We start from the raw sequence: 27,959 nt of genomic DNA, 5'->3' as shown, positions 1-27,959 counted from the left end.
AGATGGATGCTGGTCACTCCAATTATCCTCCCTACCACTTTGCTTTCTAGGTTGGCGCTAAGCCAAAAAAGTTTAGCGTTAAGATGGCAACCTAAATCGTAAGCAAATATATACATGTATTCTTTATGGATGGGTGCTTATCCCTTGATGTAAGGTATAATACTAAAAAAATCAAAGGGCAATTACTTTATTTAAGAAAGTAGATATCATTACACCCATGCAGTTTCATGATACGCTTGAATCATATATGAACTCTGAAGTCCTGTAATTTGTAGAAAAAGTCTTTGTGGCGATTGATAAATAAGCAAACAATCACCTTTACTGACACAACAAGCTGGCATAAATTAGAGATTCTTTAAATTATTTTGCAAATGAAAAATATAATAAAAGAGCCCAACACATGCATAATAATTGTATTTCAAATTAATAACATTCAATATATACACTTTCGAATATACATTCATTCAAAAAAGATAACAAACTTAACATGAATAGAAGCGCATTTTGTTTCCTTTTTTCATACATGACCGTTCACCAATGATTGTGTGCAAATTACATCCTCCACCAAGTTTTGCATTTCAATGAAATGAAACTGCAATAGAACCTAATGCATTTTTAAAGTGTATGCACATACACAATATAATCATGTACACAATGAATTATACGGTGATAAAAGATCCAAACAAAACAAGACTAGTTTACATTTTATATAAAGAAACCTTACAAAACTTTGTCCCGAATAATAATACATTATAATAATTTGCATTTAAATAAACAAAAGTTAACGAAAAAAAAGAAAGATTATTCCCCATAGATACTAGTAGGTTAAGAAACACAAATCAATGTGGAATGTTTGTAGCATTACACAGCATTTGCAATTATCAAATACTTCAAAGTCATATTTATTTATGAGACATTTACTTAAAGAAGTTTTGTTCATTTTGTGAATAGACTTATCCACAATTTTAAGATCCAGACAAAACATAATTCCTTTAAAAAAAAGTATTACCGAAGTCACAAAAGACATTAATATTCATCGTAATCCATAGACATATCATTGGTTTGTGTTGGAATCCAGATGCAACAGTAATGAGAGTGCAGTATATTATGTATTTAGCTGACACTTGACATTTCCTGTAAAACCCTAAATCTGCAAACTTTGTTCAGGTATACATGTACTGGTAAAGAGCAGTGCTAATTGTCAATATTGTTGTTGCCCCCCCCCCCCCCACTTGCAGCAATGTTGTCCATGTTAATATCTAGATTTAAAAATCTGCAGGGTCATCCTTCATTAAAACTCAAGCGCACACTAAGTAACATAATCCTATGAATTCTTTAGATTTTGTGCAGAAACCACTTTTATCATTTTTATGATAGCGCATGTGACCTTAGACCGGATGACCTCAATTTCAGTAAGCATTTTACATTCAACACGTGTAAAAACTACACCACATTGCATGGATGTAGGTCTGTATTTATCACAAGGAAACAAAAGGTGTATGAACCAACAGACTGATTAATGCAAAGAAAACTAAGGCCCACTTCTAAAAAGTAGGACCATAATGATACAAAACTAAGTACAAATTTGACGTTTTAATGATTATGAAAATAATGTATTATCTACATGCAGCTTTTGGCAGGTGTGAACAAGATGTGTTTGTGAAACACAATGTCCCCCTATATGACGTTTGACCTTGAAGGATGACCTTGACCCTTCACCACTCAAAATGTGCAGCTCCTTGTGAAACACACGCATTTCAAATATAAAATTGCTAGCTTCAATATTGCAGAAGTGACATTCAATGAGCAATTTTGACCCATATATTTGACCTTGAAGGATGACCTTGACCTTTCACCACTCAAAATGTGCAGCTCCATGAGATACACATGCTTGCCAAATATCAAGTTGCTATCTTCAATATTGCACAAGTATTCATAAAAAAAGCAATTTGGCCCACATATATTTGACCTCTGACCTTGAAAGATGACCTTGACCTTTCACCACTCAAAATGTGCAGCTCCATGAGATACACATGCATGCCAAATATCAAGTTGCTATCTTCAATATTGCAAAAGTATTCATAAAATAAGCGATTTGGGCCACATATATTTGACCTCTGACCTTGAAGGATTACCTTGACCTTTCACCACTCAAAATGTGCAGCTCCATGAGATACACATGCATGCCAAATATCAAGTTGCTATCTTCAATATTGCAAAAGTATTCATAAAATGAGCGATTTTGGCCACATATATTTGACTCTGACCTTGAAGGATGACCTTGACCTTTCACCACTCAAAATGTGCAGCTTCAAGAGATACACATGCATGCCAAATATGAAGTTGCTATCTTCAACATAGCAAAAGTTATTGCAAAATGTTAAAGTTGGCGCAAACCAACCAACCAACAGACAGGGCAAAAACAATATGTCCCCCACTACTATAGTGGGGGACATAAAAATATTTCCCCATGTTATAGTGCAAACGATGAGTATTCCCAAAGCCACTTTGACTCAGCTTCTGTGAACATTTAACTGGTTCTCCTTTACAGCACCTAATTTTTTCCAGGAAAAATTTCGTTTTACCCTTAGCTGTCCACTTCTTCATTCACTTGCACTTTATAGCCTACATGCTCTGTCAATAGGGTCATTTCTCGGTCACCAATAACACATTTAGCACTGATGAACAAATGTATCAGTTAAAAGGTCCACCTGGAGTGTACTTCAAATGGAACAAATAATAAGAGATTTAGCACTTATGTGATGCAATCATGACCATGCCGCTGGCGACAAGTGAAGTCAATAAACTTCTCATGAATGCTTCACTGCTGGTAAATTAATCTAATGTTTTTGCTTTCTTTTCTTTTTTTCATTTTCATGTATTGAATTCCTTCAGTGCACTAATCAATACCAATTTCAGTCTCAAGAAAGCTGCACAGCTGATCAATGACTGTGAGATTTCGCTAAATTCAGTCCATGGCAGTTCCCACAATTCAAATCCAAATGTGCACATGTAAAAATGTTTACATAAGTACATAAACAACTGAAATTCAGTCTCATGAAAGCTTCACCGCTGATAGATGGCTCTGAGGCTTGGCGTGCCGTTGCTGATCCCGCTCTTGCTTGCGACGCTGCTGCTGTAGGTGGCGCTCCTGCCTCTTCTTCTCACGCACCAGGACGTCCGCCTCCCACGCCAGGTCGCTGTCATCCACAGCCTCCTCCTCCCAGGCGTTCCCCTGCTCATCCTCCCAGCTACCCAGCTCTGATGTCTGGAATAATAAATATAAGAATGTCATACAGCTGTTGAAAAAAACTTTGTTGTTGTAGTGAAGAGAGAAGACTGCTATGCGGCATAATTGTAACAAAATACATTCTGGGAAAACTGCGCTCAATGCATGTGCATGAAGTGCTGTCTCAGATATGCCTGTGCTGTCTGCACAGGGACGACACTTTCTGACTTGACTGGATTTTTTTATTAGAAGAGATTTCCTTTAAATGAAAAAATTGCATAAAAACGGAAAGTGATTTCCCTGATAAGCCTTGCGGACTGCACAAGCTTATCTGGGCTGACACTTAATGCTCATGCATTATGTCCTCTTGCGGACTGCACAAGCTTATCTGGGCTGACACTTTATGCTCATGCATTATGTTCTCTTTCGCTACAATGCTGCTCAAGTGTTGAATAAAACTAAGTTGTCATTTAACCACACAGATTCAAACTATAACTCGTTTGTAGTCCCTTAGTTAATCTAATTAAATTCCTTTAAGACCTTTCTTACTAGGTTCATTTTTTAAAGGCTTCATTTCCAAAACTAAGCTTCTGAGAAACAGCAAACAGCATAATACCTGAACATACTGCAAGCTGCTCAAAGACTGTTCTGGTTTTATGCTGGTTGCATATAGCCATTGTCACTTTACTTTTGAGTGGGGAAGAGTTACTAGTATGAGGTAAGAATGAATACTGCAAGGTCAAATGAATGTATCAAAATAATTTATTAAATTCATTATTCATTTATTAATTTATTAAACAAAACAAGGGCTGTTTGTAAAACATGCATGCCCCCCATATGGGCTGTCCGTTGTACTGGCAGCCATTGTGTGAATACGACTTTTGTCACTGTGACCTTGACCTTTGACCTAGTGACCTGAAAATCAATAGGGGTCATCTGCAAGTCACGATCAATGTACCTATGAAGTGTCATGATCCTAGGCAAAAGCGTTCTTGAGTTATCATCCGAAAATCATTTTACTATTTCGGGTCACCGTGACCTTGACCTTTGACCTTGTGACCTAAAAATCAATAGGGGTCATCTGAGAGTCATGATCAATCTACCTATGAAGTTTCATGATCCTAGGCATATGCGTTCTTGAATTATCATCCGAAAATCATTTTACTATTTCGGGTCACCGTGACCTTGACCTTTGACCTAGTGACCTCAAAATCAATAGGGGTCATCTGTGAGTCATGATCAATCTACCCATGAAGTTTCATGATCCTAGGAGTATGCGTTCTTGAATTATCATCTGGAAACCATTTTACTATTTCGGGTCACCGTGACCTTGACCTTTGACCTAGTGACCTCAAAATAAATAGGGGTCATCTGCGAGTCATGATCAATCTACCCATGAAGTTTCATGATCCTAGGCGTATGCGTTCTTGAGTTATCATCCGGAAACCATTTTACTATTTCGGGTCACCGTGACCTTGAGCTTTGACCTAGTGACCTCACAATCAATAGGGGTCATCTGCAAGTCATGATCAATGTACCTATGAAGTTTCATTATCCTAGGCCCAAGCGTTCTTGCGTTATCATCTGACAACCACCTGGTGGACGGACGGACGGACCGACCGACCGACCTACCGACAGACATGAGCAAAGCAATATACCCCCCTCTTCTTCGAAGGGGGGCATAAATATACCATTACCAGGGTTTCCCCAAGAATGTTACTATGTATATAAGATTAATCATTGTCTAATGAACATGATGCCTACCTGGAGCTAACTGGTTTAGGATCAATTTAAATACATACAAAAGCACCTAGAACTGGTTCTACTAAATTGTCAAACTCAACACAATCTCAGACAGTCTTGGGATTTTAATACCATAGTTTCGCCTTAAAAAGATTTTACAAGTAATACAAACTTAATGAAGAAAACAAACATCTGGGAAATCTTGGCCATCCAAACTTGAGTCAAGCTTTGGTTGACTTGACCTTTTTCACTAGTGAGTTATACGTAGGCACTGATTTGTTGGTTTTGATAAAGGAACAAATCACTCAGGAACACGTTAATCACTGTTGAAAAAAGAAATGTTTTGCACCACCACTACACTTCATATTTGAGGTTTTTTATTTCTTGAGAATGAGGACAAAGTGCACTCCACAAGAACACGTGGAAGAAGTGCGCTCCACGGTGCATGCAAAGGCCAACCTACAAACCTTCTGAGTGTCTTCAATAGACTCTCCATCAAACTTTGTTTGAAGGGTTATAATGAGCTCCAAACACTAACCTGCATCACAGGAAGGTCTTCTGCCACTGCCAGTTTACTTGATATTGAACCACTGTAGCTGGCTTCTTTTTTCTTGATCAAAACCTGAAAATGGTAACACATTCTGAAACGAATTCTAAATCACTACTTTTATTTGCAAAATTATGAGCCATTAGCTATGAAACTTAGAAAGCCGCCATAGGTCCTTGATCTCTCACCTTAGATTTTGGGGGTGTGAGCTGTTCTGAGCAAAATATTTTATGTTCCCGAAACCATGGCATTTGGCCATGGTAAAATTAGCACAAATGATTTGAGCATGTTTCATGTAGATTGAAAAAAACTTTCAACTTTGAGTTTTTACAATTATGCACTATAGCCATGTTAGAAAACTTAAACCCCCTGTGTTCATGTTTTCAACTAACCGCAAACATTTTCGGAATCTGCAGAGATGTCATTTAACAAAAATTACCATCAGGGATAGAGCAAATATTGACGTCATGAGTATGATTTTTAAAAACTTGGTAGAGAACTATATGATATTACATGCCAAAATACCAAACCTCTGGGTACGTGTATTACTATTTCAGAGGAGATTTTAACCATATAATATAAGAGAAACAAGTCACCTCCAAGGCTGGGGAAATGTCAACCCTAGGGGCAGGATTTTAACAATCTTGGTAGGGGACTACTGTATGATATTACATGCCAATTACCAAACCTCTCGTCCTTCTAGATTTTGAGAAGGATTTTTTCATAGTTCTCAATATATACATTTAAAGGAAACAAGTTATCCCCAAGTGGGGCTAATTTCTATGGGAGGGGCATGATTTTAGCAAAGTTGGTAGATACAAAGAAGCAATTATTTCAAATGTTTTTTGTGTGTGAATTAACGTGGACTACAAAAGAAAGACAAAATATCCAACGTAATTCACTCACACACACATCATGCATTTGTTTTGCAATCCAGATTAATCATGATAGTACATGCCGGGGAGTGCATTAGATGGTGTGCATAGCGGGCACTTCACATTTTATGTAAAACCTATTTTAAGCAATACATGTACCGTAATCGGTTGTGTATAACGCGCATTTGTGTATAACGCGCATCAACTTTTTGAAGCAAAAAATCGGGAAAAAAAGTTTTTGATGCAAAAAAACTGGGAAAAATTCGGTTCCATACTCCATGGGCTAACAGAAAATCGTTTTATTTACATTGCCGGTCTCGCGCGTTATTTCGAGCGTCTATGCGATATAGATGGTAAGGTTACATTACACAAATATATTTGTGTTTGACAATTTGCAAAATATTCTTTCCAGAATATGCGCGGTCCTGAAAAGGACCTTTGTTGTTGTCTTTGATCGTCTTTATAAGGGTCGTCCGTCTATGTCCGAAACGTCAATATTGTGACTGACAATTAAAAAATTCTGACAATTCAAAGACAATTTCAAGATTCTTTCTCTGTCGATCGCAGTGCTATTCAAGATACGGTAAGTCTAATGACAATTTTTATAATGATTAAAAATGGCAAATGTGCAGTTTTTATTCATGTTGAAGAGTGTTGTTTATTGCTCATTCAGTTGCTCAGTATAATTGACAGGTGACTTTAACGACTCAAACTTCTCAACACCATTACTGACATTACACGCGATAATTAAACAGTGGAGGTGTGATGCCGTCTGCCGGTTCGCATGTTTTGATAATAGCCCAGCTACACAAAACTTGACAGGTGACTCAAATCTTGACAAGACGTATGAAAACGTGTGAACAAACACAACATCAATTTTATTAACACATTTGAAAAGCAATAAAAATAATCATCAATATCGGGAAAGGCCTTGCCGACATACTATTGTAAATCGACAAGTGCCCCAATTAAATTGTGTAACCCTAGTACAGTAGGGTATAATATTGTGGGAATAAACAATAAAATTTAAATAAAAATGGCTTCCTTGTTTTTCATTATCTCCTTCAAATTTATTTGATTTCGATGCTCTGTACGTACCTGAAAAAGATAGAAAATATTAATTTTAACTTTATAACGTTTGTTAATCTATATTCAGATCGTAAATATAATACAATTATTAACATAGTGACAGTTAAATCGACTGGGAACAGAATGGTCCGAGTTACCGTAACTGGGTAACTGACAGGGAAAAAATGTTTTGGCATGCCTGTTGTTGTGCATAACGCGCATCAAGTTTTTTAAATCAAATTTGGGGGTAAAAAAGTGCGCCTTATACACAACCGATTACGGTATCCCGGAAAAAACTACTTTTTGGAAAAACCCACTAATCTGCTGGTACAAATAAAGCTGACCCATTTATAATCCTTTCAAAATCACACACTGTATCAACCGTTAAAGTAAGCTGTAAGCTATCATTGGTTGATATAATAGACCAGCATTGTTTGTACCGGGGTGATTAGTGGGTTTTTGTAAACTCGTGCTTTTCCAGGATAAGTCTATTGCACAAGTGATATTTCTTATAAATTATTGTACTTAAAATATTAATCAGATATTTACCATGCAAAGCGCTTTAGGCTTCATTGAAGCAAAGCAAAATAATTTGTTAACACGAAGAAGTTGCATGTTTACCGTATCTTAAGTTATTTGTACAAAAAGAAAGTGTGTTCAGGTAGTACACATAGCAAATACCTATGATCTTGTTTTTAATCTCTCCTATACAATCATTGACATGAATTGATAGTGTTCTATCAGATATTAAACTTTCTACTAAAAAGAATATATCAAAAGTAACTTTATTTTGATAATTATAAAATAAAGTGTTGTTACATCCTGAGCATAATAAGGCTTGCTGTCTGATCAATCTTTTTCCCAAACAGGACCTAAAAATTCCCTATTGAAGGTTTCCAAAAAAAAATTTTTTTTTTAGATGAACATTTACTTAATATCCCATCCAGCTCTACAAGTTACACTTTATTAAATTTAATATTTAAAACACTTTAAATATCATTTTTGATGCATTTCATTTGTTAGCAAAAAAACAACAAAACTAATTACCGAACTTTGGTCAAAACGCCGCATTTTTCCAAATCCAACAGGACCTGGCTCCGTTTCCAAAATTGGTGAAAAACACACTGTATATCCATCCATTCATATTTGATGTTCAACATTATTTTAGCTATATTGTATGGTGAAACGTCGGATATATTATAAAGGACAGTAAACTTCAAATAACCGCCATTATGAAAATGACTGTTTAGGAATAGAAACACTGTTTTCAGTTCAGTTTATTTTAATATTGAGAAAACAGCAAACAAGTAAAATTATAGGGCTGGACATAAAGGGTTGTACAAAAGTCTGAGAACACCAAAATATTGGTCCGGACAAGTAAACAAATAATCTGCTTGTTCAAAATGACAAGTGAAAAGTCACGGTCTGCTTGTCCTCTACTAAACTAATAACAAAATCAGTAAAAAAAATCGAGTATTTTGACCTGACTTTCTTTCAAAACTTAACACTGACATTAAACAATAAAGGGTGAAGTATTCTGATACTTTCACCCAATACTTCCAGTACTTAACCATACTGCTAACAAGGGAGATGAATCTTTAAATTCAATTCACAACACTAATTGATTTAGTTGCTTTGTGTTCCATTAAACGATGAAACAGTTGCGAATAACTGGAGTGTTTATAACACTCAATCAATTGTGTACTCAAACAATTGAACAAAATAATCCTTATAACATAATGAGCCAATAAAAATTATTTTGGAAAACCTGCATTGATATAAATGTACTAGAGTATGAGTTGCCTACAGTTTGAGTTGTTTATCGAAACTTTACTTAATTATGGAGATTCTAGTTTAATTTATATAAAATACCTTCAATTGATGGACTGTCGGTCAAGTTAATTTTTCTTTGCAGAGCAAAGATTATTATACAGGTCGCCATGGTGCATTGGATATGGTGTCCACCTGGGTCATGGGTTCAATCCCGACTGTGGGAGCATTATAAAGATAAATGACACCAAGTACTGGTTCTACCCAGGAAACTTGAGAACTTTAATTCCATTCAATCAGGCTAAATTTTCCATGTTTAAACTCAAGATGAAGGACTCACTCACCATGCCCAGGTCTAGCCTCACCTTTTTCTGTTTCTGGTATTTTGGGGTCATATCCTGAAAGTAGTCCGGCTCTGGTTCGGGCTCCTGGGAGTTCTGTTGCTGTAGCAACTGTCTCTGACGGTATTCTTCCACCGACCGCACCTTCTGCTGTTCCTCCCAGCTATCCCACGGCGCCAAATCAGGCCCCGGCTAGAAAAGTTTTCAAATGAGCCTCGCTCTGAGAAAATGGGGCTTAATGCATGTCGGTAACGTGTCAACCCAGATTAGCCTGTGCACTCTGCACAGGCTTATCAGGAACAACACTTAATGATTTTATAGTATTTTTTATCAAAGGATTTCTTTTCTTAGCGAAAATCAAATCTTGGTGGAAATTGTTGCTCCTGATTTATAGCTAGTGTGAACTGAATTAAGCCAGGTTTTCCCAGATCATAAATTAAACATATAGTAAGTCCATATAGCTTATATAAATGCAATTTGAATATAATTGTTCCATGCAAAAACAATCAATTCCTTCAAAATGCAAAAACAGAAAACTGTTTGAATCGTTCATCTGATTTTTGTTAGTTTGTTGTTTTGGATATCATTTCCACCAAAAAAACTATAAAAGGGACAATAGGACATATTGCTCCAGTAACAAACAACATGAAAATGATTTAAATCTTTCTTCTACAGGGCGAGCTCAAAAAATTAAATTCATTTTATTAACTTAACAAAAGTAAATGAAACAACATACGTTTCCGTTCAATGGTGAATAGTTTGAGTTAAGGTTTTCTACTAAAGGGTAATGATTGGCTAGCGGCAAGATGGTGTCAGATGTTCGTCGTTTCCTTCGGCACCAGAGTCGTTTCAAAGGAGCACACAGGAGGAAGAGGACCCCAAAAATCTTTTTAATGATATTCCAGATAACTTTTAACATCTGGAAAGAAAAACAGTGTAACAGTACAAACATCATAAAACAATTACATTTATTGACAGCAATAGTGTATAAAGAACAGCTTAACTTTTCACATTTTAAAGCAACCAAAACTCACTATTTGTGACTTATTTGTGTCAGTTAATTTGAAAAGCAGTTTATCTGTATTTTGAATAAAATATTTGTCCCAACACTCCTTTAGAATTCAACGACACTTTACTCAAGAAAATTGAGGCTGTTTTGAATTAAAGCAATTCCCAGCTAGTTAGTAGTAGCTGAAAGATTTCCAATTTTGGTGTGGCCATGTGTTGTGGGGGGGGGGGGGGGGGGGCGGAAAACCAGTGTTCTCCATAAAATCTAAAGTAGCCAGAAATATTTTTAAAGTAGCCAGTGACTAAGCACGCGGCATGTCGCGTGCAATGTCGCGTGCACGAGCCGCGAAGTGGCGAGTGGGGTAGGTGCGGGACGGGTATCCCCTCCTGCCGGGGGGGGGGGGTATTGGGGGTCTCCCCCAGGATTTTTGTAAAAGTATATTAGTGAAATGGTGCAATCTGGTGCATTCTAGGGAGTTTTTCTTAGATTGAAGTAACCTAGCATTTTTCATAGAAAATAAAATATTTATTTGAAATTTATTGAATAACTCTCTCACAAACTTTGAAAAAAGAAACATGAAATTGCAACAACTGTTTTTTAATAATCTGAATCTGAAGATCCATAGTCAGAATCTAGCCCAGATCCTTGGTCATCCATGCCAAGGGCGTGGAGGGCATCTTGGTATTCTGCTTCTCCAAACTGTGGGGCTGGCTCAGGCTGCACTTGGACAAACTGGTTAAGGTTGTTCTGTAGCTTTTTCAGGTCCTCCTCTTCCAGGGATTGTCCCAGTGGTGGCATCTCTGTACAAACTACAGTACACTCCACGCGTTTTCCCCAAAAAAACGCGCTCCCTCCGCGGGTTTTTTTCTGCTAGCGAGTGATCACGCGGCGTTGGAAAGCGAGGTGTAATCGATAAAACGCTCGGCGTTACGCCGCGTTCGCTAATTCCCGCGGCGTGTATTACTTTAGCCAAGTCGGTAAATGCAGACGATTTCCGTTCTTATCAGTGACCGCCGCGCAACACCGCGTTAGCAGTGTGCTACTGGGCATACCAAAAAAATAAAATAAAATCCAGTAATTATCCAACAAGACACCGTTATTTAAGATGAATGTGTTTCGAATTTCGTAAACACGCGGACGCCATTATTAGTAATCCGAGATAGATTTATTTGTTGTGTCAAAGCTTAGACCAAGTAATTTCGGCCATTCAGGACTCAACTTTTCGTAAAACACGTGTTCAATTAACTGTTAAACTCCACCCTTTGTTTCCTGTAAAAGATTCGAACGGCGGAGCTAAGCACGTGCAGTTACATATTTCGACAGTTGCTATTGAGTTATAAACACCCCATTGGTTTAGCGTGTTGATTGCCCAACAAAGGAAGCCAATTTTGTCGGCGAGAACAGTGTGTTTTTCATGCCTTCAGACAGGAAGCGGTTTTTCTTTCATGACGTCAAACTGTCAATTCACACATATTGCGAATTTTTGCGAGTTTTTAGCTCACCTGAGCGATAGCTCGAGGTGAGCTATTGTGATCACTCAGCGTCCGGCGTCCGTCCGTCCGTCTGTCTGTAAACAATTTGTAAACATATTCTTCTACTAAACCATTGAGCCAATTTCAACTAAATTTCATGTGGAGCATCCCTAGGTCATGGGACAAAAGAATTGTTAAAAAAAATTTGATCGCATAACCAAGATGGCCGCCATGACCATATATGGTAAAAACCTTAAAAAATCTTCTTGTCAGAAACCGCTCATCAGATTTTCAAAAAATTTCACAGGGATGACCTTTGAAGGCTCCCCTGGAAAAGTTGTTCAAAGAAATTTGATTCGTCAAAAAACATGGCCGCAGGAGCTCGTTGAACTTTGCATGTTTATTCGTTTTTGCCTATTTTGTGAAAACTTTAAAAAATCTTCCATATTTTTTGTCCGATCCTTTCCAAATTTGCACAGTGTCTTTATATCAATGAGGACACAAACCCTACAAAAAATGAGCATTATTGGTCCATGAAGTACAGAATTACCTCCCCTTGAATTGAGAAAATGGTGTTTATGCAATAAAGTCCAAATTTTTCATCCAATTCTTTCCAAACTTGTAAGGATTTAGCATGGTTCAAACAAGGGAAACAACTACGGTTTATGTATGTTCTTTTTATTACAGAATTGCCTCCCTTTAATTCATTCAAAATCTCATTTTACAGCAGAGATTCCAAATTTGACCTGTAAATGAGCCCCATATTTACTGCCAGTGCTAGGTTACCTTTCCCATTTGATCATTCTTAAGTATTGGTCTTGTAATGCTGCTACTACTTCTGCTACTGCTACTATTACTACTACTACTACTACTACTACTACTACTACTACTACTACTACTACTACTACTACTACTACTACTGCTACTACTTCTACTACTACTACTACTACTACTACTTCTACTTCTACTACTACTACTTTTACCACTACCACTATTACTACTACTACTACTACTACTACTACTACTACTACTACGACTACTACGTCTACGACTACTACGACTACTACTACTACTTCTACTACGACTACGGTCTACTACTACTACTACTACTACAACTACTATTATTACTACTACTACTACTACTACTACTACTACTACTACTACTACTACTACTACTACTACTACTACTACTACTATTACTACTACTACTACGCCACCACCACCACCACAACCACCACCACCACCACCATTCACAGTGACAACAAACGTATTCACACAATGGCTGCTACTACAACTTAAAGCCCATATAGGGGGGCATGCATGTTTTACAAACAGCCCTTGTTTCTATGGGATTTTAACCACAACTGTTCATGTTTATCTCCGACACATATTTTTAGGTCACCTGTCATGAAGTGACACGGTGAGCTTATGTGATCGTGTGATGTCCGGCGTCCGTTGTGCGTGCCTGCGTGTGTACGTGCGTCCGTCCGTCAACAATTTGTTTGTGTAGACAGTAGAGGTCACAGTTTGCATCCAATCTTGATGAAATTTGGTCAAAATGTTTATCTTGATGAAATCCGGTTTGGGATTGTATTTGGGTCATCTGGGGTCAAAAACAAGGTCACTAGGTCAAATAATAGAACAACCTTCTGTAGACAATAGAGGTCACAGTTTTCATCCAATCTTTATGAAATTTGGTCAGAATGTTTATCTTGATGAAATCTGGGTTGGGATTTTATTTGGGTCATCTGGGGTCAAAAACTAGGTCACTAGGTCAAATAATAGAAAAACCATGTGTAGACATTAGAGATCACAGTTTTCATCCAACCTTTATGAAATTTGGTCAGAATTCTTGATGAAATCTGGGTGGGATTGTATTTGGGTCATCTGGGGTAAAAATCTAGGTCAAATAAATAGAAAAACCTTGTGTTGACAATAGAGGTCACAGTTTTCATCCAATATTTATGAACTGTTGTCAGAATGTTTATCTTGATGAAATCTGGATTGGGATTGTATTTGGGTCATCTAGAGTCAGGAACTAGGTCACTAGGTCAAATCATAGAAAAACATTGTGTAGACAATAGAGGTCATAGTTTTCATCTGATCTTAATGAGTCAGGTGAGCGATTCAGGCCCATCATGGCCCTCTTGTTTAATAGGGTCCTCGGTCATTTGTCTACATGTTCAGTATAGAAAAAACACCTGCTAACATGAAAACTTTGGATTAAATTATCAAAATAAAAACAATGTTGCAAACTGTGATTATATTAATTGGTAAGTATCGGTTAAAAGACGACGCTTTGTTTGTCGTAAATCAACGCGTTTTCTATACAACAACAACTACTTCTACAGCCACGTCGGGATCGATCTATCTTGGTTGTTTTTTTTTTAATTGTATATATTATACTACATGTATGTACTTGTAATAAATGTAATTTTATTTGAAAATCAGAAAGTCAAACAACGTTAAATTGATCGTTATCTCGTTAAACGCGGAGTTTCCCCCGCGTTGCCAACGCCAAGGGCCGCCGCGTCGGCTTATCAATTTTGCCGATCGTTAACCGCCGCGTCCAAAATCATGCAAACGCCGCGTATCGCGGGATTTTCTTAATCTCCCTCCAGGTCACTGCCCGCGGAGAAGCGAGAGAAATTGGGGAAAATGCGTGGAGTGTACTGTATCGATCGGTTTTATCCGTGCTTCTTCCTGTTCGGCGCAAAATTAACGCGCATAAGAATAGAAACATCCGATTAGTTAATAGAAAGACGAAATTGAAAAATCGCGTCACAACTGGAATTAAAACGGGCGTTTTTTGCGCCGTTTCCAAATGATATTTTTGGGGAAAGTAGCCTGCGCCTAGACTGTCAGTAGCCGGCGAAATCGCCGGCCGCCGGTGCTTCCGGAGAACACTGGGAAAACCTGAAGGAAACCACTCCTTTCCCGTTTCCGGTATAGTGAATGTAAACCAAACTCAAATGTTTCTGGGAAAGGTGATTCAGCCAAGGAATGCGCTTACAAAAACATAGACCTAGTATGGTGACATTAAATATGTCCATATTTATCATTAAAAAAAATAAATTACCACCAGACTGGAATTTGAATTTCATAACCAAATATAGTACTTCTTGAATACTCTGAGCATTTATGGGTAAATACCTACAGCTTAGAGTTCATCCTGATAAAGCTTTTTTTATGGCAAAAAATGATGTCTCATGTATGTCTATTAAATCAATTTCAATCAACCTAATACATCTTAACAAACACAATACATGTTACCATCGACATCAATTTGCATGTCATTTGTAAAGAAAGACTCATAACTCCAACTTGATAAAAAAAATGGGAAGAAGAAGTTTTGAATAGACGATTCAATGTATCTTAGAGGTTTTTGAGTTTCAACATGAGATGAATCTTGCGGAGGATTCCAGACAAAGTCAACAGTGGATTTTCAAATTCACAACACTCTGCTTTGTACATTGCAAAAACTAACACATTTTCAGGAACTTTTGACTTGTTTCAAACTATGGATTTATATCATTATTCTGTGAGCACCAGGTATCAGGAGTGCGGCCTGGATTCCAGGCATTACGTTTCCATGAATAAAGCCATTATATGTTACAACTACCAGCATCCCAGAGGAACAATAGCTGGGAGTTGGATTATTGCAACTTAACCATATATCGATCCCTTTACCAAGCATACTTGATGGAACCTGTAAATGTATGAGCAAATATTTACATTGTTCGGTTTATGAAAGTAAAATATGAACTCTTTTAGTTTGAAATTAAATAAAGACTTATTTATTGATAAATCTATTGTAATCACGTTTAAGTACGAAATGACTGGGGACGAACAGGTATCTAGAACGAACTAAGCATATGTAGCAATAAGCGGTATCGACAATCTACAATACAATATTTGGATAATAAATAATTATATGCTCCATTATACAAAATATTGAAATTTGATGAAATTAAAATTATACCTTCCTAATCGGCTGAAAATCCCAATTGTCGACAAAGCACTCCGGAACAGTTGGCAAGTTAAATCTCGCGAAACATTACGAGACTTTCATTTTGCAGACTGGTTTTTATACTCTAAGCTAAACACGTACATAAAATCACAAAAATTTACAACCATTCTAGTTACTTGGTAACAATTTATACAAATGGCGACATCCAATGCATTTTAGACCAACAACAACTTTTTTTAATTGGTAACATATAATCAAAATTTCATATAGGTGGAGCTTTTACATTTTCTCGGTATAAATTAAACAATGGCGGTGAGTATAAGTATATTGAAAGATGTTGTTTAATTTGAAATCAAAGATAAAATTACTTTCACTTTTTTGCTGAAACTTCAATTTTAGAAACTTTAGACATCATATTCGTGAAAAAAACCATCAATGAATTGTGTGATAATGTGTATATCTTCCTCTTTCATTTTATGTATCCACTGTCCAGTTTACGTTATAGTTTTTTTTAAATTCTGCTTTTTATTCTGTGAAAATGCTGTTTTTTTACTCCATTTTTACTTTGCTCCATAGACTACATGACAAGTCTGGTATGTACATTTAAACGAATTCCAGACATTTCGCCCCCAAGTTTATTCGCACCCTAGTTATTTCTCCCACAAGACGTTTTGCACCGGGTCGTTTCGCCCCCAATTTTAATTTGAATAAGAGGATATTAATCAGGTCACTAATTTAACGCAGTATAAAGAAGCAACGAAAAAAACAAAAAATGATTATTTTTTCTATTTTATTAATTTATTTATCTGACATAAAATAACTTAAAATAACAGTGTAAAACAACATGATGGACACAGTAGTAAACGACAATGAAAGCATCTTTATTGTTAGAAGCAAGCAACATGAAGAAAAGTCCATAGTTTCCCGAAAGCACGCAGGTAGTGGGTTTGCCTACTGGGTGTTAGCGATGCAGCGTACATTGCTCCATGTAGTTGGTGGTCGTGAGCTCACCTGCAGAGTATTGCTCAAACAACTTGCTGATCATTTGGGAGAGGTGTCTGTACCGGCGTCCTCTGTTTGTGCCGTCATTGCTGCTGGATGCAATGTTGAATGTCATAAAATAAAATCGCCGTTTAAAGTCCTGTTCTTATTGATCTTACACTAGGTCTATGCACTGGTCTAACTCTCCATTAATTTTGTTTGACTGCATGCATTTTACATTAATATATATACTTATTGTGGCTCATTGTTTTTATCACCTACCCTTTGTCGGATGATGCGTGATATACTTACATTATTTATTCAGGATACTTTCTTTGATGATTATATAATTATCACCAATTTAACTGTTCGTGTAAACAATTAATATATTTATACGTAAGCATTAAGGCGTACACAATACGATATTTATTACACGTAATTTTCAATTGTGTTACCTTTAATTACATTATTTTCATTATCCCCTTCGAACACATTATTTTCAAACCACATCGAACAACAAAGGACAAACATCAATTGTAGTTCATTTTAATTTCACATTTTATTCAAATCCCAGCAATGAACAAACTACACAATAATGATATGTGACAAAACATGGTACATTTAAACATTCCGCTAATTGGGGGCGAAACGACCAGGTGCGAAACGATGAGCGCGGAAACGTCTTGGGGGCGAAACATCCGAGGACCCATTTAAACATCTTCAGTTTATTTCTTGCTGGGATAAATAACAAGTATTAAATATATTTAGCTATTGGTCAATAAATAAATTGAACATGATGTTTGTTTTCTGCTTTGAACTTGAAGGACGAGGAGGATGGAAAGTTCAAGCCAAAGAACAAGAAAAAGTTACAAGAAAAGGACCTGAAAAAAATGGCACCCCAGCTCAGGAGTAAATACTTAGCAGTTAGTAACCTTATCTACATTCCACCAACGTCCTCAGACCACAGTGATCAATCTCTTGGGTCTATCATAGAGAGTTCTAAATTACTATTTGATTTAATGTTACCTAATCCTGTTATTAGTAAAACCAGGCCCGTACCCAGGCACTGGGCCCAGGGGCCCGGGCCCCCCAGCTGGCTGTCGAGTTATGGTTTTTTAATAATGGGCCTACTGCAAATTTTCTCACGTGAAAGGGCCCACAGTGCACTTCCCTGCAATACAAATGTGCAGATTTGTTTTATTGCCCCTGATACACAAGGGGATTAGCGCTAATTTACTCGCCAGCGGAGATAAGCCCCTAGGCATTGTTTTCTTATCACCTTGTACACACATGCCCGATCTGTCAATTACCCATTGTGCTCAATGCTTCATCTTTTGGCGGTGGGTGTAACACGTCTTTTGTTTGGTCAAGGAAAGAGACACAGCGAATGGATGGAACTGATAAAGAAGGTCGTAGGTCTGAACGATAATAGTGTTTTCTCTTTTGAATTCAAACCTCCTCTAGAGTCATAGCTTATTAAACATTTCTGTGAAAACTGTCTTGTAGATGATAAACATTTTATAAAGAATTTACTTTGAAATTTTATATAGAGGAGGTTTGATTTCAAAGAGAAAATACTAGTAGGTTATATGTTACTGACATATAACAATAGTAGTATTTTCTCTTACAGTCATACATTGTACTTTATGTTACATTTCATAATAAAGGTTTTTTAGTTTCAAAGGTTGCTTTTACTTCTTTATAAAGTGTAATACATTTCTGAAATCTAAAGCTTTAAACATGTGTGTGAATTTCACACTAAGGGGTCGTTGATAAAGCATGTCACGCTTTTTTTACCATTTTTACCCCGGCATGTCACAAACTGTTACAAAATCTTGGACCCTAAAGTATGTCACAAACTCACACTTTCGAACATTTTTTTAAGATTAATACTTAATTTAAATTTAAAATAAAACTCAATTCACTATTAAACCATATTAAAATTTCACTTACCGGTAAAAGAACTTTCACATTACAGGCTTTTATAACTGTAGGGTTGTTACGATGAGCAGAATGAATATTTATCCACGCGTTAACCTCTAATAAAAACGAAATTATAATTTAGATTTTCTTTCAGCCCTTTACTAACTAAAAATGGAACAGTCCAATTATTTCGTGATTAAAATCTGTGTGGAGGTTGTGCCTATTGAATAAGCCGGCCCAGCCAAGTTGCATATTAAACATTCGAACAACAGAATCAGCAATTCGTCTTATTATGACATAAAACTAATTCAAATGTTTTACAAATTTTTGAAAATTATTTTTAAATTCTACTTAAGAAATAATAAATAAATTATACATTTTTTTTTTTAATAAATGTGTGACATCACACATGGCCTGACTCCCCTCCCCCATGTCACAAACTGTCACTTTCTTACTCACCCTCCCCCCCACCTGGAGCATGACATACTTTATGGACGGTCTGTAATGGATAAAGCTTTAGACTTCAGAAAGGTGCTGATTTACTTGTTATATATCCATAAATTTATAACACAACATATGTTTCTATATGCATTAAAATTCACCTTGAACAGTACCTAATAAAAAAAATAAATATATATATTAGGGAGGGGCAACCCCTCCCGCACCCTCCCCGTTTGGGCCCCCCCAGTCAACATTTCCTGGGTACGGCCCTGAAAACTGTTGTTACTGTGGCTGAAACTACTAGCATATTGGAATATCTTAAGTATGTCTCAGCAACAGAATCATAGCATTCCTCATTTTTAAACAAACTATTCATCTCTGTTGTTTAAAGTTAGAAAAAAATATTTATTTAGATTATGCTCTTTGTTTGTATAAATGATCATTTTTCTGTCTGGTGTCTGTTCAGTATTGTTTCCTCCATTAATGTTATTTGTTACAGCAAATAATTTTGTTTGTAATGCAGTATGAAGAACCCTCAAAAGACGTCCAAGAATCCCAAGCCAACGCTGCAAAACGACTCGTAGAAAACAAGAAAAAGCTTCAAATGTAACTATATATGAGCCGCATTCTGAGAAAACTGGGCTTAATGCATGTCATTAAGTGTCGTCCCAGATTAGCCTGTGCGGACGACACTTTCTGCTTTTATGGTATTTTTAGTTTCAAGGAAGTCCCTCCTTAGCGAAATTCCAGTTTAGGCGGAAAGTGTCGTCCCTGATTAGCCTGTGCGGACTGCACAGGCTAATCTGGGATGACACTTTATGCACATGCATTAAGACCAGTTTTCTCAGAACAAGGCTCATATATTCATTATTTTACTGACATATGTTTGTATTGCCCTGTTTTGTAGAGGCAAATGGTCACTTACCTTCAACAAAGATTTTAAGTGGATGGTAAAAGAATTTCTCTGCTTTTGATCTTCATATAGTTTGCTGTCTGTAATCAGTTGATGGAAACAACAATTTTTATAAATTTCTTTACGCAAGGATGTTAACATCCCCAAAATTGGGTAAATATGGTATTTTGATTATATTCTGTATTTTTAGTGGTGGATTGGAAAGACAATATTATCAAGTAATAGATAACAGCAAACAGAACATGTCATGATTTTCCACCATTTTTGGATGCCTTTAAATACTGGTCATAAACTGAAAAAGCTTGTAAAATATTAGTTGAAATGTATAATACCTGTATTATTTAAAAACCAATACAAAGAAACGAAAAATCCATTCAGTGCATTATGATACAACCACTGTGAAGAAGGAGTATGAGTATATTTAAGGAAATATCTTAGTTATAATATGTAATATATTAAGTGGCAAATCAAGAAACTATACATCTTTAACCTTAATTACAACTTTTTGATTTAGAAAATATATAATTATTACCAGGGTTTTTTCTACTATGTAATAAAGGCCGTAATATGTACCCAATCCCAACGCAAACGAAGCCGATCCCAAACCGAAATATTAAAAAAATCCCATTAGACTCTATATCTCATTTTTTCTAACAACCTACAAAATATATATCCATAATTTCCACTTAAGTTGATTAAAAAATCCCAATTTGACCAGACTCCTTTTCCCAAAATGGACAGTTTGTTGGTCACGCTGCCAGTCAGTGCCCCAAAAAATGTTATTAATTTGGGGACCAAACTACTTTCACATTTCTCAACGGATTAAATTGAAACCTCAAATACCACCAGGAAGTGTAGAAGTGCAAGACACTCGTTTTATGTCCAATGATCTACACATTCATTAGGTATTTTCTCTGGAAAAAGCTTACAAACTGTGGGGTTATTTATTCTGGGTATTATTTATGTGCTATTTATATGTTTACAAACCTCTAATTTCTTTTACAGCAAAAATGCCCCAGAAACAGACGAGGCGATACTTGAGAGGGAAAAACATGAAAAGCTTATTGGACAGCTAAAGTGAGTTTGAGTACCTGGCGATTATCATTGATTGTTGAGAATAATTTTTACGCCTAAATAAAGCAAGCCCGCAAGCCCCGCAGTAGTAAAATCACTTTGCTTGCTCAGATTCACGGATGCATGTAACCCGTTATTGAGTAATAATATAAGCTTTCTGGCTCTTCTTGTGGAACTTCTAATTTCAATGACTGTTTATGACATTTCAGAGCGGCTGAGGCTCGAAACCGATTGCGTATAATGCGCCTACGGTACCAGTCCAGTAGGGTGAGTCTATAGTGATATAGTGACAGAAACATTATCAGGGTGCAGAATCAACAGGGTATTCAGGGGTTTACACACGGGCTGGACAGAATGTAATCACACCGTTGAGAAATTTATTTTTGCAAATATCTCAAGTTATTGAAATACATGTACATTTGTGAAAATCTTTAGTGCATAAAAGACAGTTTTTCTTGCAGTTTAATGCAGTGTGTTAAGGAATAAGAATAAATCCTTGAATACGTCTGAAAACGTTGACAAAATTTCATGTTACATGAAGCATAACAGTGTAGTACAAATCAAATTTTGAACAAGAACACAGGCTTATTAAATAAAGTAATTCTGATGTATTTCACATTGCCATAAGCAGCCTAAAAAATAAAAATCTGTCAAAAGTAACCAGCTTTCCAATTAAGATCATAAGTTGAAGCAATGTATAGAAATACATCATAAAAAACTATTTGTTGACACAAAGCTCATGTGACCTTGAACTTTGACAAATTAACCTTGAACTTTGACTCCGTGACCTAGTTGCCTACATATTTCTTTCAGAACCTCGTGCAAATAGAGGTTAAACTCAGAAAATAAAAAATAGCAGCCCAGACCGATGTTCAGGGTCAATGGTGTCAAATGTTCGTAAGTCCAGTTACGAGAAAATCTCAGCTTTATATACTACTGGGATGGCACACTGCGCCTTGTGCCGGGCACATCGGCACACTGCGCCAGGCACAAGGCACAATGCGCCGGACACTGGACACAGTGCGCCCACCACAACAAATTGTGCGCATTTATTTTTTAGTTACCCGTTGTTTATTATAATGCATACACATACTAAATTAATAAAAATCTTCCGACAAAACGTCTTTTAAAAATAAAGATAGTTTGACTATGAACATAGATAAACCAGATAAGCCTGTGCAGTCCATGTGTGTAAAGTGTCATACTAGATAAGCCTGTGCAGTCCATGCATGTAAAGTGTCATACCAGATAAGCCTGTGCAGTCCATGTGTGTAAAGTGTCATACCAGACAAGCCTGTGCAGTCCATGTGTGTAAAGTGTCATACCAGATAAGCCTGTGCAGTCCATGTGTGGAAAGTGTCATACCAGATTAGCCTGTGCAGTCCATGTGTGTAAAGTGTCATACCAGATAAGCCTGTGCAGTCCATGTGTGTAAAGTGTCATACCAGATAAGCCTGTGCAGTCCATGTGTGTAAAGTGTCATACCAGATAAGCCTGTGCAGTCCATGTGTGTAAAGTGTCATACCAGATAAGCCTGTGCAGTACATGTGTGTAAAGTGTCATACCAGATAAGCCTGTGCAGTCCATGTGTGTAAAGTGTCATACCAGATAAGCCTGTGTAGTCCGTGTGTGTAAAGTGTCATACCAGATAAGCCTGTGCAGTCCGTGTGTGTTAAGTGTCATACCAGATAAGCCTGTGCAGTCCGTGTGTGTAAAGTGTCATACCAGATAAGCCTGTGCAGTCCATGTGTGTAAAGTGTCATACCAGATAAGCCTGTGCAGTCCATGTGTGTAAAGTGTCATATCAGATAAGCCTGTGCAGTCTGTGTGTGTAAAGTGTCATACCAGATAAGCCTGTGCAGTCCGTGTGTGTAAAGTGTCATACCAGATAAGCCTGTGCAGTCCGTGTGTGTAAAGTGTCATACCAGATAAGCCTGTGCAGTGCGTGTGTGTAAAGTGTCATACCAGATAAGCCTGTGCAGTCCATGTGTGTACAGTGTCATACCAGATAAGCCTGTGCAGTCCATGTGTGTAAAGTGTCATACCAGATAAGCCTGTGCAGTCCATGCATGTAAAGTGTCATACCAGATAAGCCTGTGCAGTCCATGTGTGTAAAGTGTCATACCAGATAAGCCTGTGCAGTCCATGTGTGTAAAGTGTCATACCAGATAAGCCTGTGCAGTACATGTGTGTACAGTGTCATACCAGATAAGCCTGTGCAGTCCATGTGTGTAAAGTGTCATACCAGACAAGCCTGTACAGTCCATGTGTGTAAAGTGTCATACCAGATAAGCCTGTGCAGTCCGTGTGTGTAAAGTGTCATACCAGATAAGCCTGTGCAGTCCGTGTGTGTAAAGTGTCATACCAGATAAGCCTGTGCAGTCCGTGTGTGTAAAGTGTCATACCAGATAAGCCTGTGCAGTCCATGTGTGTAAAGTGTCATACCAGATAAGCCTGTGCAGTCCGTGTGTGTAAAGTGTCATACCAGATAAGCCTGTGCAGTCCGTGTGTGTAAAGTGTCATACCAGATAAGCCTGTGCAGTCCATGTGTGTACAGTGTCATACCAGATAAGCCTGTGCAGTCCATGTGTGTAAAGTGTCATACCAGATAAGCCTGTGCAGTACATGTGTGTAAAGTGTCATACCAGATAAGCCTGTGCAGTCCATGTGTGTAAAGTGTCATACCAGATAAGCCTGTGCAGTACATGTGTGTAAAGTGTCATACCAGATAAGCCTGTGCAGTCCATGTGTGTAAAGTGTCATACCAGATAAGCCTGTGCAGTCCGTGTGTTTTAAGTGTCATACCAGATAAGCCTGTGCAGTCCATGTGTGTAAAGTGTCATACCAGATAAGCCTGTGCAGTCCGTGTGTGTAAAGTGTCATACCAGATAAGCCTGTGCAGTACATGTGTGTAAAGTGTCATACCAGATAAGCATGTGCAGTACATGTGTGTAAAGTGTCATACCAGACAAGCCTGTACAGTCCATGTGTGTAAAGTGTCATGCCAGATAAGCCTGTGCAGTCCGTGTGTGTAAAGAGTCATACCAGACAAGCCTGTGCAGTCCGTGTGTGTAAAGTGTCATACCAGACAAGCCTGTACAGTCCATGTGTGTAAAGTGTCATGCCAGATAAGCCTGTGCAGTCAGTGTGTGTAAAGTGTCATACCAGATAAGCCTGTGCAGTCCATGCATGTAAAGTGTCATACCAGATAAGCCTGTGCAGTCCATGTGTGTAAAGTGTCATACCAGATAAGCCTGTGCAGTCCGTGTGTGTAAAGTGTCATACCAGACAAGCCTGTACAGTCCATGTGTGTAAAGTGTCATGCCAGATAAGCCTGTGCAGTCCGTGTGTGTAAAGTGTCATACCAGATAAGCCTGTGCAGTCCGTGTGTGCAAAGTGTCATACCAGATAAGCCTGTGCAGTCCATGTGTGTAAAGTGTCATACCAGATAAGCCTGTGCAGTCCATGTGTGTAAAGTGTCATACCAGATAAGCCTGTGCAGTCCATGTGTGTAAAGTGTCATACCAGATAAGCCTGTGCAGTTCGTGTGTGTAAAGTGTCATACCAGATAAGCCTGTGCAGTCCGTGTGTGTAAAGTGTCATACCAGATAAGCCTGTGCAGTCCATGTGTGTAAAGTGTCATACCAGATAAGCCTGTGCAGTTCGTGTGTGTAAAGTGTCATACCAGATAAGCCTGTGCAGTCCATGTGTGTAAAGTGTCATACCAGACAAGCCTGTACAGTCCATGTGTGTAAAGTGTCATACTAGATAAGCCTGTGCAGTCCGTGTGTGTAAAGTGTCATACCAGATAAGCCTGTGCAGTCTGTGTGTGTAAAGTGTCATACCAGATAAGCCTGTGCAGTCCGTGTGTGTAAAGTGTCATACCAGATAAGCCTGTGCAGTCCATGCATGTAAAGTGTCATACCAGATAAGCCTGTGCAGTCCATGCATGTAAAGTGTCATACCAGATAAGCCTGTGCAGTCCATGCATGTAAAGTGTCATACCAGATAAGCCTGTGCAGTCCATGCATGTAAAGTGTCATACCAGATAAGCCTGTGCAGTCCATGCATGTAAAGTGTCATACCAGATAAGCCTGTGCAGTCCGTGTGTGTAAAGTGTCATACCAGATAAGCCTGTGCAGTCCATGTGTGTACAGTGTCATACCAGATAAGCCTGTGCAGTCCAAGTGTGTACAGTGTCATACCAGATAAGCCTGTGCAGTCCATGCATGTAAAGTGTCATACCAGATAAGCCTGTGCAGTCCGTGTGTGTAAAGTGTCATACCAGATAAGCCTGTGCAGTAAGGGATGATACCAGTAATTTCACTTTTATGTCATTTTTCTTTTGAAGGAAGTCTATTCTATACGAAAAGTTGAGACAGAAAGTATTGTCCCTGATAAGCCTGTGGGAACTGGACAGGCTAATCTGGGAAGACACTTTATGCACTTGCATTAAACCAAGTTTTCCTGGAACTGGACTTGTTGCCATTTCAGGCGCAAGAGATCAACCATTTGATTGCATGTCAACCAACTGCTCTGAAGGCTGTACGCCTGCAAGCACTGGTCCCCGCCTACTCGGACACCAAGGATAAAGGGGACACCGTAGAAAAAATGGATGTAAGATGCTTTAAGCCTTTAATTCTATGGACGTTATTAATTTTGTAGATTTTTAATATTAAAGATGATCTTGATGTATTATTAAAATTATGCCTTTGTGATTAAGATACAAATGTAAGTAATGGTAACATTACATAGAAAACAAGGGAAAGCATGGCGTGATAAAATAATAAAATATTTGCTGAAAACTGATATTATGCTCTGTGTTTTTTTTTCAGCGTGAACGAATTGAACAGCTGTTAGAAGATGCTCAAGGCCTGCTTACAAACCGAATCAATTAAAACCACATTTCACACTCATACCATTTCACATGCGTATCATTTCACATTGCATTCAACTTTTCACAAATTAAGTATCTATTGGTTTCCTATCTGTCCAATTACATTGTTTAACCAGTCTAACATTTATTTCGTTGTCAAACTAGTTTTATATGTTGTCATTTTTTTTTAAACGGAAGGCCTGTTAATTGTAGACCCTATGGAGCACAATTTGTTTGACCATGAACACTGCTACTTACAAACCTCATAAATATGATAAATATTTTGATAAAAATAAGTGTTGTTACAAATATTTCCTGTCTACTGGTATTTATGTTTTTAAGCTTCAGGTATTTATAAAAAATATCAATAATTTTTGTTTTTCATGTTTAAATTATTTATCTGTGGTGATCACTGAAGGGAATGTTTGTTGTACTGATTCAGTGTTTAAACATTGTGTAATATTGTGTTGTTGTTTTTATGTCTCCCAGTCTATACTGGGGGACATATTGTTTTTGCCCTGTCTGTTTGTTGGTTTGTTTGCATCAAACTTTAACATTGGCCATAACTTTTGCAATATTAAAGATAGCCATTTGATATTTGGCATGCATGTGTATCTCATGGAGCTGCACATTTTGAGTGGTGAAAGGTCAAGGTCATCCTTCAAGGTCAAACGTCCAATATATGGGGGGGAACATAGTGTTTCACAAACACATCTTGTTTTAACTTTGGAAACAAATATTTTCAGAAGTGTTATGGTTTTGAGTATTACCATTTCCACTGCCATTTTTGTTTGCATTTATCATAGTTTTGTACATGATTTTTGCAGGGTGTAGTTTTTGAGTTCTTTTGCATCATTTACTAAATGTCTTTCCTTTCTCACATTAATAATTTGTGTAAAGGTTCAGACCGTTCAATGTCATGATTTAATCTATATTATTTACGAAATTTCAGTACATGTGAATACAAAAATGTTTTGTTTTAAATAATTGTACAGCATTTTTAGATTTTTTAACATGTCATGTTTGATTATCAATAATTATTTTGTTTTACTTGTTCTTATCATGTATTAATATTAAAGAACTTTAAAGCTCACTTCTATATTGTATAAAACATATATGTTTGCTTTTTTCCTGGACACTATTTATTACGTCACTTTGTATTTAATTATATGTCAAATAAATAAAAGCAAAACTAACAGCTTTCTTGATCATGTTAAACTAGAAGTGTCACAGTCATAGATGACCCCCAAGGCACATAGTTGGACGCAGCCTTTTTACATTTGTGCCTTCACAAATTTATTTTAAAATATTATTTGGAGTGGATATAACAGCATAGAGAAAATATACAAGATTGTTTTCCGATGTCAAAATGCTTACCAACAGCAATATAAAACTGTCATATAAGTAATAAAAAAACAATAGCTCAGAGAAAAAAATTGGACTGGACCAACATAAAAATAAACGCTTAGGGATGAACTGTCAAACAATTTGGATCATAACTGTCCAATATTAAAAGCAGAAAGGACTTAGTATACAAAGGGCAATAATGCGAGCAGAACACAAACATGTATTAGACAAAAAAGGAATACGTGAGCCAACTTGTCCAAAAATACGCCCCATTAAAGGTTTGTGTTACATTGAACAAGTTTGGACAATTGTAAGATTATAACTATTTGAGTTAAAGAGCAGGCGACATTAATTTGGTAATGTCAGATAATTCCCAGGCT

General features: G+C 37.2%; 2 protein-coding genes across 9 annotated transcripts in view; one reads left to right on the top strand and one right to left on the bottom strand.

Annotated features, from left to right (window-relative positions):
* Nucleotides 1-16,131, bottom strand: part of LOC127848640 (receptor-binding cancer antigen expressed on SiSo cells-like) — a 360,763-nt gene extending 344,632 nt beyond the window's left edge. The window contains exons 1-6 of one of the 8 annotated variants that reach the window (XR_008034609.1): nt 16,037-16,131; nt 10,310-10,492; nt 9,598-9,765; nt 5,511-5,594; nt 1,996-3,268; nt 400-1,849 (exon numbers count right to left, since the gene is read on the bottom strand). Coding sequence is in view for 1 of the 8 variants with exons in the window: in XM_052381223.1 (XP_052237183.1) it covers nt 3,056-3,268; nt 5,511-5,594; nt 9,598-9,765; nt 10,310-10,492 (648 nt within the window). In the remaining 7 variants the exon portion in view is untranslated. Of the gene's footprint in view, nt 1-399; nt 3,269-5,510; nt 5,595-9,597; nt 9,766-10,309; nt 10,493-16,036 lie in introns of those variants that run through there. The other 7 variants (XR_008034611.1, XR_008034613.1, XR_008034608.1 and 4 more) reach the window with 7 other exon arrangements.
* Nucleotides 16,132-16,194: 63 nt separating this feature from the next.
* LOC127848641 (protein LKAAEAR1-like) lies at nt 16,195-27,428 on the top strand. Its single transcript, XM_052381225.1, has 7 exons — nt 16,195-16,336; nt 17,830-17,928; nt 19,893-19,975; nt 21,288-21,359; nt 21,566-21,623; nt 25,851-25,973; nt 26,192-27,428. Exons 1-7 carry the CDS (start codon nt 16,331-16,333, stop codon nt 26,252-26,254), a joined length of 504 nt encoding a protein of 167 aa, XP_052237185.1. The 5' UTR covers nt 16,195-16,330; the 3' UTR covers nt 26,255-27,428.
* The last annotated feature ends 531 nt before the right edge of the window (nt 27,429-27,959 follow it).

The sequence above is a fragment of the Dreissena polymorpha genome, chromosome 10 (genome assembly GCF_020536995.1).
Source record: "Dreissena polymorpha isolate Duluth1 chromosome 10, UMN_Dpol_1.0, whole genome shotgun sequence".
NCBI lineage: Eukaryota > Metazoa > Mollusca > Bivalvia > Myida > Dreissenidae > Dreissena > Dreissena polymorpha.
Note: the sequence above shows the minus strand (reverse complement) of the source record. Positions and strands in the feature narration are given on the sequence as shown.